The sequence below is a fragment of the Marmota marmota genome, unplaced genomic scaffold (genome assembly GCF_001458135.2).
Source record: "Marmota marmota marmota unplaced genomic scaffold, marMar, whole genome shotgun sequence".
In the NCBI taxonomy this organism is placed as follows: domain Eukaryota; kingdom Metazoa; phylum Chordata; class Mammalia; order Rodentia; family Sciuridae; genus Marmota; species Marmota marmota.
In genome coordinates, this window is record NW_026000108.1 from 32,737,928 (window position 1) to 32,757,945 (window position 20,018).

At 35.5% G+C, this 20,018-nt stretch overlaps 1 protein-coding gene across 1 annotated transcript in view; it reads left to right on the forward strand.

Moving 5' to 3' along the window:
• The first annotated feature begins 2,284 nt into the window (after nucleotides 1-2,284).
• Slc30a9 (solute carrier family 30 member 9) overlaps nucleotides 2,285-20,018 on the forward strand; it is an 85,240-nt gene continuing 67,506 nt past the window's right edge. The window contains 2 exon segments of the mRNA XM_015481752.2: nucleotides 2,285-2,552; nucleotides 11,006-11,173. Coding sequence (XP_015337238.1) covers nucleotides 2,441-2,552; nucleotides 11,006-11,173 — 280 coding nt within the window. The 5' untranslated portion in view covers nucleotides 2,285-2,440.

A 20,018-nucleotide genomic window follows, 5' to 3' on the forward strand; every position in this document is an offset into this window, starting at 1 on the left:
CTCAGTGGTTATACACTCCTGAGTTCAATCTCTGTTATACCCCTCCCCGCAAAAAAATGTGTTTCCTCCTTCAACAGAAAATAAACTCTATGATGCTGGAATCTTACCTGTTTAATACATACAGGCAAATGCTGAATGTGTGTCAAGGAGCATAAAAATAAAATTTCTTAGTAAGGATGGGATTTCTCAAAGAATTAAAAGGAAAATTTCCTAAGGAACTCTCAAACTGACATTAATTTTTCAAGACTTGGGAAAATTTTGAAGACTATCTAGCAGGACAAGTATATGATGTGGGTGTAAAGAGCAATACAGAAGTATTTCAAGCCTTGTGCAGGGTTAAATAAAATAATAGCATGATCCATTATTTTTCAAACTTATTTGGCAAATCAAGGCTACTGGAGGTTTGTAAAAATTGTCTACATCAAGCTACACCTGCCTATACCAAGAAAAAGGAGGGTAGAGCCAGGCATGGTGGCACATGCCTAAAATCCTAGCAGGTCAGGAAGTAGAGGTAGGAGGATTCTAAGTTTAAAGCCAGCCTTAGCAGAGTGGCCAGGCACTAAGCAACTCACTGAGACCCTGTCTCTAAATAAAATACAAAGTAGGGCTGGGAATGCAGCTCAGTGGTTGAGTGTTCCTAGGTTCAATCCCTGGTACCCCCCCCCCCCCAAAAAAAAGGAGGGCAGGGAAAAACACATAGTGAAAATTTACTATATATTAGTATTAAGTTCTTCACATCACATGGCTATTATTAAAATTATTTTAACACCTACACAAAATATATCTTAAAAGTTTCTTATCAGAAAAGTAAGTATATTCCTCTAAGACTGAGAACTAGATTAAAAAGAATAAAATTCCATTGCACAAAACAAAACAAAACTTAAGTACTTACTTTGGTCATTAAAATGACAGTGGAAACCAGGACCACTTTAACAATGCAAAACGTTAGGTTAATTTTGTTCAGAAAGAATTATTCATAAATGTTAATGAATATTTTACATACATTTACTATAAAGTTAGAAGCCTTTGTGTATTTTTTATCATAAAGTTGAAAAAAAAATTGTATGGAGGATTTATCCCAGGGGCACTTTACCAATGAACTACATCCCCAGCCCTTTTTATTTCTTTATTTTGAGACAGGGTCTTGCTAAGTTGCTTAGGGCCTCGCTAAATTGCAGAGGCTGACCTTTAACTTGTGATAAACCTGTCTCAGCTTCCCAAGTTGTTAGGGTTACAGGTGTGGGCCACACAGAGAAAGATGAATTTCTGTTAAATTTACTTTCCATTCTTGTAACGATTTACTTATTCACCTGATTATACTTAATTGGTATAAAAGACTATGTTGAATCTCTTTAAATTAGGAACATACTAATTAATTTCCTCTCTAAATAGTTATCTTGTAGTAATACAGTTGAGCCACTCAGACTAAAACAAACCATCAATGCAGTCCATTCAGTTTGTGCCAGGCACTGTTTTAGCCCCTTGGAAACAGCAATGTAGAAACGGAGAATTCCAATATCATGGTGTTTATTTTCTACTCTAGGAGGCAGAAAACAAAATAATAAATAATTTCAAATAGCGTTTTGAAGAAAAGTACACTTGGCAACGAGGTACAGAATGACGACACCAGTTACAGGTTGGGTCATCAAAGACCTCTCTCGAATTTGAGCTAAAGCCCTAAACAAGCATATCAGAAATAAACAGGCTTGTATTGAACGTTGTTCAGGTTTCTTTCTCCTTGGGACCAGATTGTTTCCAAATTTCTACACCTTCGTTTATCCCAAATTATCACAAACACATAAAATCTCTAATTTTATTATATTACAGACGAAAATCTCAGGTTCACAAATTAGGCAAGTAATTCCCAAGTGCGTACTTCTTGCTTTCTTGATATTGATTACACAATGGTGTTACAAGGAGAACGAAGTACCATGAGTTCGAGGACTTCTGAGGACAGTACTGAGGAAGACTCCTTCTCACCTTTCCTCCCATTTCCAACACCATGGCTCAGGCTACAAAGCCCAGTTAAAAGAAAGTCAAAGAAAGAAGAAGGCATCGTTCCCAAAGGCCGTAGCTTCTCTCACGGTTTTCGTGGCGCTAAAACGCAAACAAGGGGAAGGATGATTTCCAGCCCAGCGCAAGCAAAAGCACTGGTACGAACAGAATACAGGGCGACGCCCACTTCCACCGATCGCCACGCCCTCCCGAGCGGGCGGTTTACATCGGGAAGGCTCGCAATTCGCGCTTAGCGCGTTACGTCATTTCCTCTGTCTCCAAAGCGGGCGTCACTAAATATCATTGCGATTTCCGGGTCGTTGAGGCCGCCTTCGGCGGCGCAGGCATCCGTGTTTGCTGGTGTCCAGTCTATGGAGGCAGTTGGTGCTGGCGGCGGCGCCGAGGCAGGAGGCGGTGTCCGAGTAGGGGCCTCTGCCCCGCCAGGATGTTACCGGGCTTGGCCGCCGCCGCTGCGGCCTGCAGATGTAGCTGGTCCTCTTTCTGCCGGCTTCATCTGCGCTGCCCGGCAGCGGCCCGTGGCTCCAGCGACCGCCACGGTGAGTGTCCCGCGCTGGCCGCTGGTTCCGCGGGCCGGGCCGGGCCGGACTTAGGCTCGGCGCGCCACTTCGGGCAGTGATCACCTTGCCCTTTCCCATCCCCAGAACCTTTCTTTCCGGACTCCGCCTTTAGGGGTCAGCCTGCCCATCCCTCAACCGACATGACAGATACTCCTGATTCTGGTGCCGCCTGCAGCCCCAGCCCCGGCCGGCCTGGTCCCTGAAGCTGACCACTTTGTAATAAACAAAAGCTTAACGTGCGCTTCGTGGTGTCGGGTGATGAGCCCCTAGTCAGTGGGAAATGGCGGATCCGCACAGTTCCTGAGCTTTTTGATCTCACGGACTCACCTTCACTTAGCACTTTTGACTGAGAGATTCTTTCGCTGCTCTCAACTTGTTTTCTTAAATTTCCTAAAAGAAAAGTGGGGGATGTCACACAAAATTACGGATTAAGAAGTATGAGGGCATCCCACAGGCATTGAATGAATCCCATTTTGGACCGCAAAACAAAAGAACTCAGTTCATCTAACAGTCCCACTGGTGAAATGTTTCCTGGACCAGTAGTAACCTAGGAGAGGGAAAAGGTGGTTCAGATTTTTTTTTTTTTTTCTTACTTAAATTTGTTAGAGAGGTTTCAAATGAACATTGAGCTTGTAATCAATCAGTCATACCCTGTTTTTGCAGTAGCTTGACATCAGGAACAGATGGGAACCCTGAGGGAGAAGATAGAACTAAATTTTTCCCTAATAGAATCCTCCAGATACTTGGGAATGCAAGGATTATTTACAAAAACATTTTCAAAAAATTAGTGTTTGAAAATGTGTAGCATGTTGCGACCTTCTAATAGAAGATGGAAGTCGCAGTAATTGGGTTTGTAAATTGGCTTAAGTTGTATGCTGTGAAAATAAATTAGAATATATTTGTCTTACAAATGTAATAAATGTAAAACCTAGTTCTTAAAATATTAAACGGATTTATTTTAACAGTATAGTTCTTGGTGCATTTTGTTAGTGATAGAAAAGTGTAACTATTGAGTTTTTTTTATAGTGACAATATACCTGACTCGCTAATGAACATAATGAATCATCTGGTTATATACTATACTCCAAAAATCCTCAAGTAATTGTTTCTATTAATCAAACAGTTTGGCATTTTACAATGAAATTACATTTATTGGTTGTTAAATTTAATCTAAACTTAGTGTTGGTAAAATATTGAAATGGTGTAATTTGAAATCCCTGTTCTGTTTAGCTGGAAATTATGTACACTCTTTGTCTCATCCATCTGTGAAACATAGATAATAATTACCACTCTAACTAGTCAGGATGACTTTGCAAAGTTCTTTGAAATGTTTAGTACTACAACAATTAAAGTGGGTTGAAAACACTGGGTTTTAAATATAACCATGTTTGTGGGAATTTAGTTTAATACTGAAACACTTTTTAAAAGGGAACCATAATTATAATAAAATTTAAAAACCATAGGCTGTGATTGTGGCACCGAGGCAGAGTGATTGCCTCACATATGTGTGGCACTGGGTTCAATCCTCAGCACCATATAAAAATAAATAAATAAGTAAAAGTATTAAAAAAAAGACCATTGGGAAAAAATACTATTTGAACTGGATGCCTGTGAGAAGAAAAGACTATTTGAAGAACCTTTTTTTTTTGGTTGGGAGGAAGGGATCCAAAAACAGATGTTTTACAAAGTCAATTTTTGCTTCGAAAGTGCCTATGTGCCTATGTTGCTGAGGCAGAGAGTAAAGAGAGGAGGAAACCTTGAGGAAAACAGTTGCTTGATTTGAAAAAAAAAAAGATGAGGCATTCCTTTAAAGGAAAAATAGTATTCAAGAGCTTTCCTATACAAAAACAATGAGAACCCCATTCTGAATTGTCTGGTAGCCACATTTAAAAATGTAAATATAAATTAAATTAATAAAATTTCCCAGTATGTTCAAAACATTTCAACCATACAATCATTTTAAAAATTGAGTTATAGGGGACAGTTCTCATTTCAGGCATGGGAGATTGCAGGAAATCAAAGGGCAATTGAAGCCTTTATAAACTTAAAAGTATCTGAATCATGAGTTACAGAGAATGGAAACTCCAGTTTTCTTCAATAACTTGATGTCACTACTCTGAGTTTGAAAATTAAGTCAGCTGTTTAAAGGGTTCTGGGTATACTTTACACATTCAGAAGCATTTTTAGCCCCTTCCTCTCTCAATTATTAAGCTGTTTTACATTTTCTTTTTATATTAAGTCTTCAGAATCCAGTATTTTACACTTCCGACAATTCTCAGTTTTGATTAACCCACACTTCAAATGCTCAATACACAGAGACTATTGGATAGTGTATTCTTGAGTCAGTATCCCTAATTTATAAGAATTTTTACAGCCAAGCATGGTGGTGCATACTTTTAATCCCATCTGCGTGGGAGGCTGATGCTGGAGGATCATAAGCTCAAAGCGATCCTCAGCAACACAGCAAGACCCTGTCTCAAAATTAGGAATAAGCACCCCTGAGTTTAATCCCTGGTACCAAAAAAAGAAAAAAAAATAAGAAAGAATAAAAGAAACTTGTGAACATTCCAGTAGAAAAATGGTCAAAGAAAATAATAAATCAGTAAAGAAATTTTATCGGCCGATAGGAATGTACAAATGCTCCAAACACTGAAAAATGTAGACATATACCTTTGAAGAATTTACTACTTATTGGCTAGTATGTACCTCATAGGGTATTTGTTGAGTGGGGATTATTCTGCAGAGAGATGATAGGCATTGTTTTTGTAGGTAGTATTAGTCCTGAGCAAGACAGTTTCCATCTTTATTGGTCAGATACCCAAAATATGAAATCTAAACTGCTGTAAAAGAAAAAAAGCAGAATGATGGACTAGAAAGTAACCAAGAGGGGCCATTTTGTTAGTGCTGGCCTTGGACTTTTCATTTCGTGAAAGATGAAAATAAGCAAGCCAGGTTAAAATCTAGGGGAGTGAGCAGACCAGAAAGCAACGTGGAACCATGAGTACTATTCTGGAGCAAAAAGAAATCTGCTGTGCCTGGGGTATAAGGTAGGTGGAATGAAATGAAGTTTGAGAGTTGTTAGACCCTTTTAGGCCACTAGTTTAAAAACAAAAGGTAGTGTTATAAAAATACACTGTGACTACTGGGTGAAGAATGGATTGGAAAGGGTGGAGTATGGATAGAGGAGATAGGGGACTATGAAGTTATTGAGGCAAGCAGGGTTGTGTTAGGACGATGCTGGTTAGCAATGGAGATGAGAGAAATAGATTTGAGATATGTTTTGGAGAATTAAGTTGATAGTATGTTAAAAGCCTTTAGCAGGATGTATAGTACTTGGTAAATCCTCAATGGTAGATGTTTTTTATTGTTTTTAGTTTTTCTAAATGTCAAGAAGAATTAAGATAATAGCGATGCATGCCAAGATGCAGTACGGGAATTTGTTAGCATCACATGTTGTTTCCTTACTCAAAAAAAAAAAAAAAAAAATGACCTGTTCCTTACTGTGTCCTAGAGAAGTCACATCATAGACGGTATTATAAGTTATGATGATGATGTTAAGACCTTGAAGAATTTCTAGATAATTTAGCAATAGATATATTTTTAGTTTATTACTATAGATATTTTTTAGTACAGAATAGTAGAAGGTATAAAGTAAAAATTATACATAATCACGATATTTAACTAGTCACATTTTTAGTAGTCAAAATCATAGTGTATTAGTCTCTTGCTTTTTTCCTTCTTATTAGAAGTTTTTAATGAAAATATAGGGACCTGCCTTATGTGATCATTTTTCTGCTAGGGAACATTTAAGTTGTTTCTGTTTCTTCTATAATAAATAATATCATGAAGAATAGTCTTTGCATTCTGTGTGTATTTCAAATTCACACTTAGTAACCTCTTTAATAAGAATTATAACAATTATTTAATTTTTATATGTCAGTGATTTCATTGGGGTAAAAAAACTACTGAACCAGTTTTCTTCAGTAAGGAGACTGACATCTGGAAAACGGGCTACAAGCCTGATTCATGTCTTGAAATTAGCCAGAAATAAGCTCAAACTCCAAGCAGTAGCTTGATTCTTGTCTTGCAATTAGCCAGAAATAAGCTCAAACTTCAAGCAATCTTTTTGTTTTTAGCTAGTGTTTCTGTAGAATCAACATATACCATAGATTGTCACTTTGGGAAAAAAGGAATTTCTTTTTGTTGTTTGCAGTCTAAACACAAAGGCCAAATTTTTTTCCCCTGAAACCTGGAGTAAGTGATGGGTGACAAACCAGACTGGAAAGAGAGGACAACTAGTGATCAGTAGCAGTGGTCATCAGAAGCTATGGAGGAAATAACAGTAAAATAAAAGCAGAGAATTGTTGTGATGTTTGTGACTGGACTGATATTCCACAATCTTGATGAAAAATAGCCCTTACATATCCAGCAATAAGAAAGGCCTTGTCCAGTTTGGTAGACTACTGAGTGCCAAATTAAGGACTGATATTCCATGCATAGCTTATTTTAGATGTCACCTACAAGAAAGGGCAATGATAGTGGTAGTATTTTTTACTACATTATTGCGTACTAGAATTAATTAGTTCATAATTCTTACAACAAATGGTTGGTTCTGCTGCTGCTGCTGCTACTGCTTAGTTAGTAACTACATTTGTTTGATAGTTTGACTCATATACGGTCCTGTATAGTTTTTAAAATATAATCAGTTTTGTGTCTTGATGCCAAATATATACTTTTAAAGTTGCAGATACCTGAATTTCTACTGAGGGTAAAAATTAAGAACTTTCAGAATAGTTCATTAGGAAGTTAAGATTACTAGAATAGTGTCAAAAGATTTGAAGAGACCCCTTACTGGCTAGGAATGGGACAATTTTAGCATTACTCTGGATAATGATTGAAATGGATTAAAATATATCAAATAGGTTAAACACCACTTTACGAATTCAGTCCTTAGGATCTGAATTCTAAGAAACTACCAGGACAAAAATTCAAGACAACTGGTTCAACATAAATATGTTCAGTTAAAAAAAAAAAAAAAGACATTCTGTTGGGTGCCATGGTGCACGCCTGTAATCCCATTACCTCAGAAGGATGAGACAGGAGGATTGCAAGTTCAAAGCCAGCCTCAGCAAAAGTGAGAAGACAAGCAACTCAGTGAGACACTGTCTCTAAATAAATGCAAAATAGGTCTGGGGATGTGGCTCAGTGGTCAGGTGCCCCTGAGTTCAATCCCTGGTACCTCCCCATCCACACCCATAAAAAAGACATTCTGCAACTGTAAAGAGAATTAAAAAACATCTTAATATGCCTCTTAGATATATATACTAAAGTATTTATGAATGAAATTATTTGCTGTTTGAGATTTGCTTCAGTTTAATATGGTAGTGTGTAGATATTGGTACAATTAGACATGTGGCAAAATTTCCCATGAGTTTATAATTGTTGAAAGTTGGTAACAAATATGTGAAAGTTTATTGTACTGTTTTTATTATCTTTGTGTATGTTTGGACTTTAACAAAATATTTTAAAAATGAATTTTGAAAAACTCTAGCATCAGGTCATAAGAAAAAAGTCATCTTCTGAGGAAGGATTTTTTAGGCTGTGGAGTAATCCCTTTTTAAATACTTTAGCACAAACTCTATAAAAGTATTTCATTAATGGATGAGAAAAAGTGTTGGTGCCATATAGTCCTTGTTGAGGAACAGTTATAAAAGTTATTTTGAATAGGACTGAAAAGTCAGAATGCCAGCGTCCCCAATGAAGAAGAAGCTTTTCTAGAGCATGGGTTTCTTAGGGGGACTTCTTTAGTTCTTGTGTCACTAGTTAATTTTGCTAGCTGGTTACATTGTGCAGGAATCTTCCATAGTTATGTTTTGTCTGCTCAGCATTTAGGAAATAGATGCAAATGGCTAAAAATATACTGGACCTCCAGCAATTTGCCAAATAAGTGAAAGTGCCATTGTGGAATATATTTTCCAAGAAAATAAATTCCAAGCCCAAAACTTGAGTGAATAATGTTGCCTATGTCCTTTGTGCTCTTTAAATTATCTTCAGCATTCACAATAAACTGTATTTCTGATGTATTCTCTGTGCCTTTAAGAAAAGGTTTTTCTTTATTTCAGAAGGTAAATATTTGCATACACACATACATGAATTAAGATTTTTGCATGGTTATTATTAAGTTAAAAATTTCAGTTCTGAACTGTTCAACCCTTCATTTTGAAAAACTAGATTATCTATAATATGACTTCATCTAAAACTTCAAAGAATATGAATTGTGTCTAGACAGAATTTTTGAGTTCTTTCTAAAAGGGGAATTCTAAGTACTCATAGTAAAAAAGAGAGTCGCCAGAATGTAAAGACATTGCTTTTCTATCACTTTAGTGCAAAGTGGACTATATTTCTCCTTTAGTCCTGCAAAGCCCACGGTCAACCCAGATGCAACAACTGAAGTACTTCATAATTAGTTTTCTTATTCTTTCCTCAATTAAAATATCCATATACAGAGACAGCTCACCAAATGTTGATCTAATTATCTGATTAGAAATAAGTGACAATATGAATTAATTAATGTTTATAATTAATTAATGTAATTATAATTACATTAATGAATCTCCAGCAAGTGAAAAGAGGGCAGGGAATAATTTTGAGTAGAAAGCTCTCCTGACACCCTACCACCTCCCTGGAGTCTTCTATTTTGAAAAATATGCCAACTTTAAAAAAAATTTATTCATATATGACAGCAGAATGCATAACAATTCCTATTACATATATAGAGCACAATTTTTCATATCTCTGGTTGTGTACAAAATGTATTCACACCAATTCATGTCTTCATACATGATAATAATATCCATCACATTCCACCATCATTTCTAACCCCATGCCCCCTCCCTCCCTCTCCCACCCTTCTACCCTATCTGGAGTTCGTCTATTTCTCCCATGCTTCCTTTCCTTACCCAGCTATGAATCAGCCTCCTTATATCAGAGAAAACATTCGGCATTTGGTTTTTGGGGATTGGCTAACTTCACTTAGCATTATCTTCTCCAACTCCATCCATTTACCTGCAAATGCCATGATTTTATTCTCTTTTATTGCTGAGTAATATTCCATTGTGTATGCCACATATTTTTTTTTATCCATTCATCTATTGAAGGGCGTCTAGGTTGGTTCCACAGTTTAGCTATTGTGAGTTGTGCAGCTATGAACATTGATGTGGCTGTGTCCCTGTAGTAGTATGCTATTTTTAAGTCCTTTGGGTATAGTCTGAGGAGAGGGATAGCTGGGTCAAATGGTAGTTCCATTCCCAATTTTCCAAGAAATCTCCATACTGTTTTCCGTATTGGCTGCACCAAGTTTCAGTCCCACCAGCAATGTATGAGTGTACCTTTTTCCCCATATCCTTGCCAACACTTATTGTTGTTTGTATTCATAATAGCTCTCATTCTGACTGGAGTGAGATGAAATCTTAGAGTAGTTTTGATTTGCTCTTCTCTGATTGCTAGTGATGATGAACATTTTTTCATATATTTGTTGATTGATTGTATATCATCTTCTGAGAAGTATCTATTCGGGTCCTTGACCCATTTATTGATTGGGTTATTTGTTTTTTTGGTGTTTATCATTTTGAGTTCTTTATATACCCTAGCGATGAGTGCTCTATCTGATGTGTGAGTGGTAAAGATTTTCTCCCAAGATGTAGGCTCTCTATTTAACTCACAGATTGTTTCTTTTGCTGAGAAGAAACTTTTTAGTTTGAATCTATCCCATTTATTGATTCTTGATTTTAATTCTTGCACCATCAGAGTCTTATTAAGGAAGTTGGGGCCTGATCCCACATGATGGAGATTAGGGCTACTTTTTTTCTATTAGAGGCAGGGTCTCCGGTTTTATTCCGAAGTCCTCGATCCATTTTGAGTTGAGTTTTGTGTATGGTGTGAGATAGGGGTTTAATTTCATTTTGTTGCATATGGATTTCCAGTTTTCCCAGCACCATTTGTTGAAGAAGCTATCTTCTCTTCAATGCACGTTTTTGGCACCTTTGTCTAATGTAAGATAATTGTAATTTTGTGGGTTAGTCTCTGTGTCCTCTATTCTGTACCGTTGGTCTACCAGTCTGTTTTGGTGCCAGTACCATGCTGTTTGTGTTACTATTTATGCCAACTTTTTTTTAGTATGCAACCAGCATACAAAAAAAAAAGTATCTGTCTAGATAGATAATTTTTTTCAGAATACCCAAATATGAATGTTTTGCCTTTAAGTGTTTTTTAAGTTGCCACATAAATTTACAAATTAGAGGGAAAAAATTTAAAATGTATTTTTTCTTTACAAAATGTTCCTCTATACTTAGGGAGATACCTCCAGTGAAGGCAGGTTGTTATTGTGCACCTAGGAGTTGGTTTGAAATTAAAATATATTTTTTTTCTTTTAGAATGGCGGAATTTAGTGACAACTGGAAGTTTTGCATACATGGTTCCCTATAGTCACCCACATATTTGTGTACTGAGTCAAGTAAAATTGTACTCTACAAATGTTCAGAAAGAAGGACAGGGATCACAAACTCTCAGAGTGGAAAAAGTACCATCATTAGATGAATCAGGTATGTATAAACTTTTAGATCTTTTTTTTCCTGTATGCTTGAATGGTTTGTGTAAAATTATATGCTCCTGGGGGCTGGGGATGTGGCTCAAGCAGTAGCGCGCTTGCCTGGCATGCGCGCAGCGCTGGGTTCGATCCTCAGCACCACATACAAAGAAAGATGTTGTGTCCGCCAAAATCAAAAAAAAAAAAAAAAAAAAATTATATGCTCCTTGAATATCTGATAGAGTTTGTAAAAGTAGCTAGACTGGTATTTTCTTTGTGGGATCTATTAAACTGCTGCTTTAATTTCTTTAGTTTTTCTATTTATTTTTGATTCAGTTTTGGTAAGTTATATTTTTTTTCTAGGAATTTTTACATTTAAACTAAATTTTTAATATATTGGCATAAAGTTCATAATATTCTGTTCATCCTCAGTTGCACAGATAGTTCTTTTCTCATTCCCAATATCTATCTTATTATTTTTAAATAAATTGTGTCAAAGCTTTGTTTTTTTATTATTTTTCTTTTTTAAAAAAAATATTTAGTTTTTAGTTATAGGTGGATACAATGTCTTCATTTTACTGTATGTGGCGCTAAGGATCGAATCCAGTGCCTCACGTGTGCTAGGCGAGTGCTCTACCTCTGAGCCACAACCCCAGCCCTTTTTATTATTTTTCAAGTATTAATTTTTTTACTCTGAACCATCATATTGTATATTTTATTTCTTTTTATAATTTTTTAATTGTAGTACACAATACTTTTATTTATTCATTTATTTATTTATGTAGTACTGAGGATCAAACCCACTGCCCCATGCATATAAGGCAAGCACATCACCACTGAGCCACAACCCCAGCCCCTCATATTTATTTTTTATTTCATAATTTCTACTCTTTATAGACTCATTTTTGCTTGCTTTAGGTTTATTCTATCATTCTTTTATTAACAATAAAATACTTTGCTTATTAGTAATGAGCCTTCCTTTTCTGAAGTAGGCACATAAGCTGTACACTTTTTACAAGTTTTGACAGATATTATTTCTTACTACTTCTCTATTATCTTTCTCTGGAACTGCAATTAGAAATATGTTAGATTTTCTAGAGCAGGTGCAGTGGAACAACACACGTAATCCCAGTGATTGGGGAGGTTGAGGCAGGAGGATCACAAGTTTGAGGCCAGTCTGGGCAACTTAACAAGACCCTGTTTTAAAAAAAAAGGGACTAGGGATATGGCTCAATAGTAGTGGTACTGGGTTTAAACCCCAGTACTGCAAAAAAAAAAAAAAAAAAAGTTAGATTTTTATACTTGTTTTTTATGTCTCTAAATTCTTTCTTCATATTTTCTTTCTTTATCTTTTTGCCTGCATTCTAGATTATTTCCTCAGGTCTACTGAGTTCACTAATTTCCTCTTTTTTTTTTTTTTGGCACTGGGAATTGATCCCATGAATGCTTAACCCCTGAGCCACATCCTCAGCCCTTTTTATAATATTTTTATTGGGGACAGGGTCTCACTGAGTTGCTGAGTGCCTCGCTAAGTTGCTGAGACTGGCTTTGAACTCTTGATCCTCCTGCCTTAGTTTCCTGAGCTGCTGGGATTACGGGACGCTATTGTGCCAGGCTGATTTCCTCTTTAGTTGCCTCTAATCTACTGGTTAGTTATGTATATTAGGTTTCCAATTTCAATGACTATGTATTTCATTTCTAGAAAAAAAGTTTTTCACCTTGCTTGATCTGTCATTCCTTGTGTATATTTTCAAGTTTCTCTTTTTATTACTTTATCAAATGTGACTGAAAATTGCTATGTAAAATTCTGATTCTCACTATATTGTCATTTTCCCTCTCTATCTTGCTTTCATTTTGTATCTGTTTCTTAACTGTGATTTGCTTATTTTCCATGCAGTTATTTTATTTTGAAACAATATATGATCTTTACCTGGATAGAAGATGCTGTCTTTGACTAGAATGTTTATTTTTGCTTCTGCTTCTGTGTAGCTGCTGGGTACACAACTTGGGACAATATTAAGTTAGATTCTCTGCTTTAGATCTTTTAGACTCCATTATTGGCGCAGATTCAGACTGCACATGTGAAGGTTTAGGATTGCTTGTTCTTAGGATTTTCAGGAGAGTTTTTGTTTTTTTCCTCCCATACTACTTAACACCAAAGTACAGATAAGCCTAATTATTATTGCTTTCTGTGTATGCTATTTATTTCTGGCTCACAGTTAAATTATGTATGTAGCTTTATATCTGGGTATTTCCTGTTTGACCCCCACTTTCATGTTTTTATTTTATTTTTTTACTTTTTGGTACTAGAAATGGAACTCAGGGATACTTTACCACTGAGCTATCCCTAGCCCTTTTTAATATTTGTTTTGAGACAGGTCTCACTAAGTTGCTGAAGGCCTCATAAGTTGCTGAGACTGGCCTCAAACTTGTGATCCCCTTGCCTTACTCTACCAGAGTCCCTGGGATTACAGGTGTGTGCCACTGTACCCAGTACCCAACCCCATCTTCAGCAGAACCTAGTCTTATTCTTGGCCTTCTGCATCCCTTCTACAGCAATGACTGTGGAAGCTCAAAGAGTACAAGATTCAGTAGAAACCAGGAGAAATGGTAGTTTTGGTTACTCGTTTATTCTGTAGAGATCTTGCTTTTATTTCATTTTTCTTTTTTCTGGATTATTTTTTGCTAGATTAGTGATGCATTTTAAAAGGTTTTGTTCCAGGTATGTAGTATGCCATGCAGCATTAAAAGAAAGTACTTTGTTTATTGATTTATTCATTAATTCACTCAGGAAATATTGAGTACCTCTTATATGGCAACAAATGAAGTAACTCTGAGTTTATGTGTTCTTTATTACTAAAGCAGAAAATTGAGCAGAAAGATATTGTATGATAAGTACTGTGGTAGGGGAAAATTCCCTTTGGGTTTAATTGTACACTTTAAGCCAGTTTGTTCTTTCTTTTGCAATACAGAACTGCTGGGATAAATATTGTTTGATAGTTGGGTATTATAAGATGAAGGAGTATAGAATGTAATGAGTCTCTTAAGTTCTAGAATTAAGTAGTTATGACACAGTGAATAAAGAAGAAACAGATGATGAAATAATATAATTAGGGGTAAAATATAATGCTCTTCTCAGGTAAACAGACTCAGACAAAAATATTAAGTGTTGATTCCACTGTACAGAATCTTTAAAATTGACATCCATGACTAGTTTTCTTTTTACTCTGTTTACTGGAATAAAAAATGTTACATTATTTTCTTATATTAAAAGTAAATTGTTTATTGATGGTTATATTTGTGGTTCTATTTTTCAAGATTTGCTAAGGCAAAATTAGACCTTGTTAGCCATCACATAGGCACCAAGTAATTGCTTGATTGAAAGATAATTTGTATATTTAAGGATTTGAGATTGATTTTTGAATAATTCAAAGCACATGGTAAAGTTAGGAACAGCTCATTAAAAAGCAGAGACCTGCTAAGGCATCCTTAAATTTTTAAGGATCATTGAGATGTTTTAAATTTTAGTAAAATTAGTTTTAATTTTTCTAATGACAGCAGATGTGTGTTGAACAGCTAGGATTTGAGCTTAAAACAAATGTCTGGAGATATTTGTGGATAGACTATTTGGTTACTTATTGAAATCATACAGATTCTACTCTAGTGATACAGCATGAGTTTATTAAGATGGTGGTATGCAAAATAAGTATTCATACCTGTGTTTGAGCCATTTACTAAATAAAACATTCTTATTTGTGCTTCATAACACTAAATATTTAGTAAGATCTAGACAGTTTGCAGTGAGAAAAATATTCAGAAGTATCCATCTTAGAGCAATTCATTTTATTTTATATGATTTGGTTAATTATTGTGAAAAGGAGGACTTTTCTGAAACCTTTGATGATAGACTTCAGTTTTTCAGACACCAATGTATTGAAAACTTAACTACTCTACTCTTCCCTCTACTTGTCTCTGCCTTGCTCTCTGTTCCCAAAACAAATTTTTAAAAAATTGATAAGTAGATTCTGTAGAGAAAGATGCTTTATTTAAAGTTTTATAACTTTATAGCAATAACAGTCATAATAATTATTTAATTCTTTAATGTCAGATGTTATGGGCTTCAGTTATTAAGAAAGTAGAAGTGTTTTTAAAGTAGGCTTAAGCCTATTTTAATTAACCAAATATGCCATCATAACCCACTTAAGATTTAGTCAGTAGTTAAAACCTTTTAAGATTTTTTTGAACATGCTTTAGTAATTGAAACATATTACATACAGTCATTTCCCCTATTATTTTTACTGAAAAATAATTGCCAAGAAATATACCAAAAATTACATGTAAGAGGTTTTTGCTTTTATTTCAGTTTTGCCTTTGTTCGTGCTTAGTCTGTTAATTCTTTCATATGAGTCTTGAAAGAAGGTAAGTCAGTGGATAGGTAGAACTTCTGATGAAAATATGAGTACATGCTTTGAGGCACTCATCCTATTTCTCACTAGAGTGATAGGTAAAATATAAAAAGAAAAAAAGAAAATGGAAGCTATATTCTGTGCTAAAAAGAAACAGCAGCAAAAACCTCATGTTATATCCAAGAAATTGAACAGAAGTATCTGGGTTCTGGGTCTGTAAGCAGGTAGCTAGGAATTTGGTTTATTTAGGGTGATGGATCTACAAGTGCTGCATGAATAGCCAAGTACCGGAGTCACACTATTTGAACTTACCCATGTATCCCTATACACAAGGAGGCTATTCCATTTGCTACCACAGAGGCTGTGTCATATAAGAAGATACAGGTCTAGGGAGGAAGAAAGAAGACTGTTAACTGAAACCTGCTATTTGCTGGAATGGAGACTGAATTGAAGAATAGGACATCCCCCAGCACTGGGGATTGAACCCAAGGTCTCACACATGCTTATCAAGTGCTCTTGTACAGAGCTACCTTCCTATCCACTGCCGGCCCAGCACAGGGGTAAAACTATCTAACAGGCGATATGTGATCTGGTTCTAGAGAGAGAGATCAGATTGAGTTCTGAGTTTGACAGCATGAAGAGGGGGTGAACAGATATATACTAATTCTTAATGAAATAAAAATAATAGCAGGGGCTGGGGCTGTAGCTCAGTGGTAGAGCACTCTCGCCTAGCACTGGGTTCGATCCTCAGCACCACATAGAAATAAATAAATAAAGGTATTGTTTGTATCTACAACTAAAAAAAAAAAATAATGGCAGGCTGGGGTTGTGGCTCAGCGGCAGAGCGCTAGCCTTGCACGTGCAAGGCCCTGGGTTCGATCCTCAGCACCACATAAAAATAAATAAATAAGATAAAGGTATTGTGCCCAACTAAGAAATAAATATTTTTAAAAAATTAAAAAATAATGGCCTGAATTGCTTTAAAATAAGTTTAATATCCTCAGTATAAATGAAGGACTCATTCATTAAAAAGAATGAAAAGTTTTGATACACTAACTAGTCAAAATAAAACCAGAACAGATTAATATGAATAAGAGACAGCTATAAATCTTAGGAATGAAAATATAGTTACTGAATAAAAAATAAGTGGATTAAATAGTTATTGTCAATAGGAGAATTAGTAAATTAAAATTCACTTGAAGGTGCAGGGAAAAGCAGAAAAATTTTCAAAAAAATAAGAGTACTTAAGAAGCAGAGGGACTGGGATTGTGGCTCAGTGGTAGAGTGCTTGCCTAGCATGTGTGAGGCACTGGGTTTAGTCCTCAGTACCACATAAGAATATACAAAGTATTCTGTCCATCTACAAAAAAAAAAAAAAAAAGCATGAAACTCTAGTTTATATTTAATAGGCATTTCAGAGAAAGAATAAGAATTGGTAGGAGAAAATGGATGAAAATTTTTGTGAATTTGGGAATAACAAATCCTTAATCAAAAGTGTATGTGTGTATGCGTATATATCTATACAAACACATACATACGCGTGTTTATTTTTTTTTTTTGGTAGTGGCATTGAACCCAGAGGCAGTTTATTCTGAGCTACATCCCCAGCCCTTTTTATTTTTTCATTATATTTATTTACTTTTAAGCAGGGTCTCACTGAGTTGCTTAGGGTGTCACTAAGTTGCTGAGGCTGGCCTCAAACTTGTGATCCTCCTGGCTTAGCTTCTCAAGTCACTGAGATTACAGGCATGCACTCCCATGCCTGGCCAAAAGTATGTTTTGAATATTAAGCAGGATAAGTAAAAAGAAATGCACACTAGGCACCTTGTAGAATAATCACAACTTAAAAACCCAAACAAGAAACAAAACAAAAACTGCCAAAGAGAAAAGTTGAGAATGCTGTGTGTATAGTTGTTGCTCTTTTTTTCCTCCCAGTTGTTGCTCTTTTCAAGTAGACTTTTTATGTGCAACAGTGTGCAGCAAACAAAAGAGGGGGAATGATTTGGAGTATTATCCATGAAAGAGAGGAAAAATGAATGCTATCATAGAATTTTATAATGATCTAAATAATCATTCTAGAGTGAAGGCAAAATCAACATATTATCACACATATAAAGATGAATGTTACTGACCAACCCACACACATTAGAAAACTATTAAAGCATATATATCTTTAAGAGGTGGAATAAATCCAGGGGGAAATATAAAAGAAACAATGAAGAATAAGAAATGGATAAAATGTGTTGAAAAGGTTAAGTATTGATAATAGAAATAATAAATGTTCTTTTAATATTAAATACCAAAGTTTTAATCCAGAGTAGTAAGGCGGGGCTGGGGCACCTCATAAAAATAAATAAATAAAGGCATTCTGCCTCTATATAACTACCCCCCAAGATGAAAGAAGTGTTCAGTGGTAAAGTTTTTTTTTCTTGTTCCAGAGAAAGGTAGAGATACTGAATAAGTATGTAGTTGCTTAGAAAATATGTTCAATTAAATAGTAGAAATATAATCTTATAAATTCCAACCAGCAATTGTGGGGATAGGGTGGGTGGAAGATATTGAAAATTTGATCAATCTAACAAATGGCAAAGTCGAAGTAAAAATAAAAGCAAAGAAAAAGGGATGGTAAACTGAAAATAGTAAGATGTATCACAAGTACAGATGTATCACAATCAAGTGGTCAGACTTAATGGTGTTCCATATTTAAATACACTCATGTTATAAATATGTATATTTTTTAGTCAACTTTTAGTGTTTTAGTCAACTTTTGGTCACTGAAACCAAAATACCCAACAAGAGCAACTTAGAGGAGGAAAAGTTTATTTTGGACTCATGGTTTCAGAGGTCTCAGTCCATGTTGGTGGACATTGATGCTCTGAGCCTGAGGCCAGGAGGAAGGAGGAAAGCTGCTCATCTCATGACTGCAAGGATGCAGAAGAGAGTGAGTAGCCAGTAGGACAATACATGATCCCTAGGGATACGCCCCCAAAGACCTCTGTTGCCTTCAGCCATACCCCATCTGCCCATAGTTAACCACCCAGTATAGTGGTAATTTCAAATTATTGATATGCTGATTAGATTACAGCTATCTTAATTATTTAACCTCTGAATATTCCTACATTAACACAGGAGTTTTGGAGGACACCTCATATCCAAACCCTAACAGAGTTAATTTTTATTTCGTTACATGTTTTCAGAGACTTTGTTTATATTCTGGATCCCGTGTTAGCTCATCAGCTCAAGGATTTTGTTCATGTGATTATCGTCTTAATGTATTATATACACCAACATTTATCCCCCTGTACTTCATCACTCTCACCTGTACGTCAAATACAGTCAACCTTTTCTTGATTCCTTTTTTCCTCTCCTGTTGAAAGTCTAGATACTTCTTTTATTCCTACTCTTCCAAGGGAACTACTCTTATCAAAAAGTTCCAATGATCTTCTTGTCACTATTAACACAATTCACTTCTAACCTCTTATTTTTTTAAAATAGATTTTCTATACCTATTTATTTATTTATTTTTATGTGGTGCTGAGGATTGAGCCCAGTGCCACACATGCTTGGCGATTGCTCTATCACTGAGCTCTACCATGACCCCAGCCCCAACCTCTTCTTTTTTTCCCATGAGAAAAATAAACAAATACCTACTTATAAATCTATTTATTTATTTAGTACTGGGGAACAAACCCAGGGCCTCACACATGCTAAGTAGGCGAGCTACCACTGAGGCTACCACTGAGCTAAATCCCTTGAGGATTGCTAAATTGCTTGTGCTGGCCTCCAGCTTGAAAATCCTTCTGCTTCAGCTTCCCAAATAGCTAGTATTACAGTTATGTACCACTATGCCAGCTTAAATCAAATATTATTTTAAACATAAATATAGGAAAGTGGTTAAGAGTGTAGTCTAATCAAAATGACCTGGTTTTCAATCCTGACTGTGTCTTGTGTTTAAAGTACTACCTGTTTGGCTTTGGGGGGAAGTTATGACCTCTCTGTGCTTTGGTTTCTTCACAAGACTTATCTCTTGATTTATGACTTATGTCAAAGTGATTTTCTGCTGGTTAAATGAAATACACATAAAGCACACAGGAAAACACATGACGCATGTTACATGCTGAGTAAATGTTAGCTGTGATTAAACTCTGAAAATTTTTTTTATTATTGAATGAGAATATAATTTTAGCCATTTTATTTTACTTTGCAGTACTGGGAATCAAACCCAGGGCCTTGTACATGCTAGGCAAGTGATCTACTGTTGATCTATATTCCCATCCTCAGGATATAAATTTTAATAAAGGAAAATGTTTTAAAATTTTTTACAGGTATAATATTTGATACAGGTATACTATAATATTATTTTATTTGTAAGTCAGAAAATAAAATCATTATCTTATAATTTATCACTCAGCCTAACAACTTTCCCTTTTTTTTTTTTTTTTTTTTTTTTTTTTT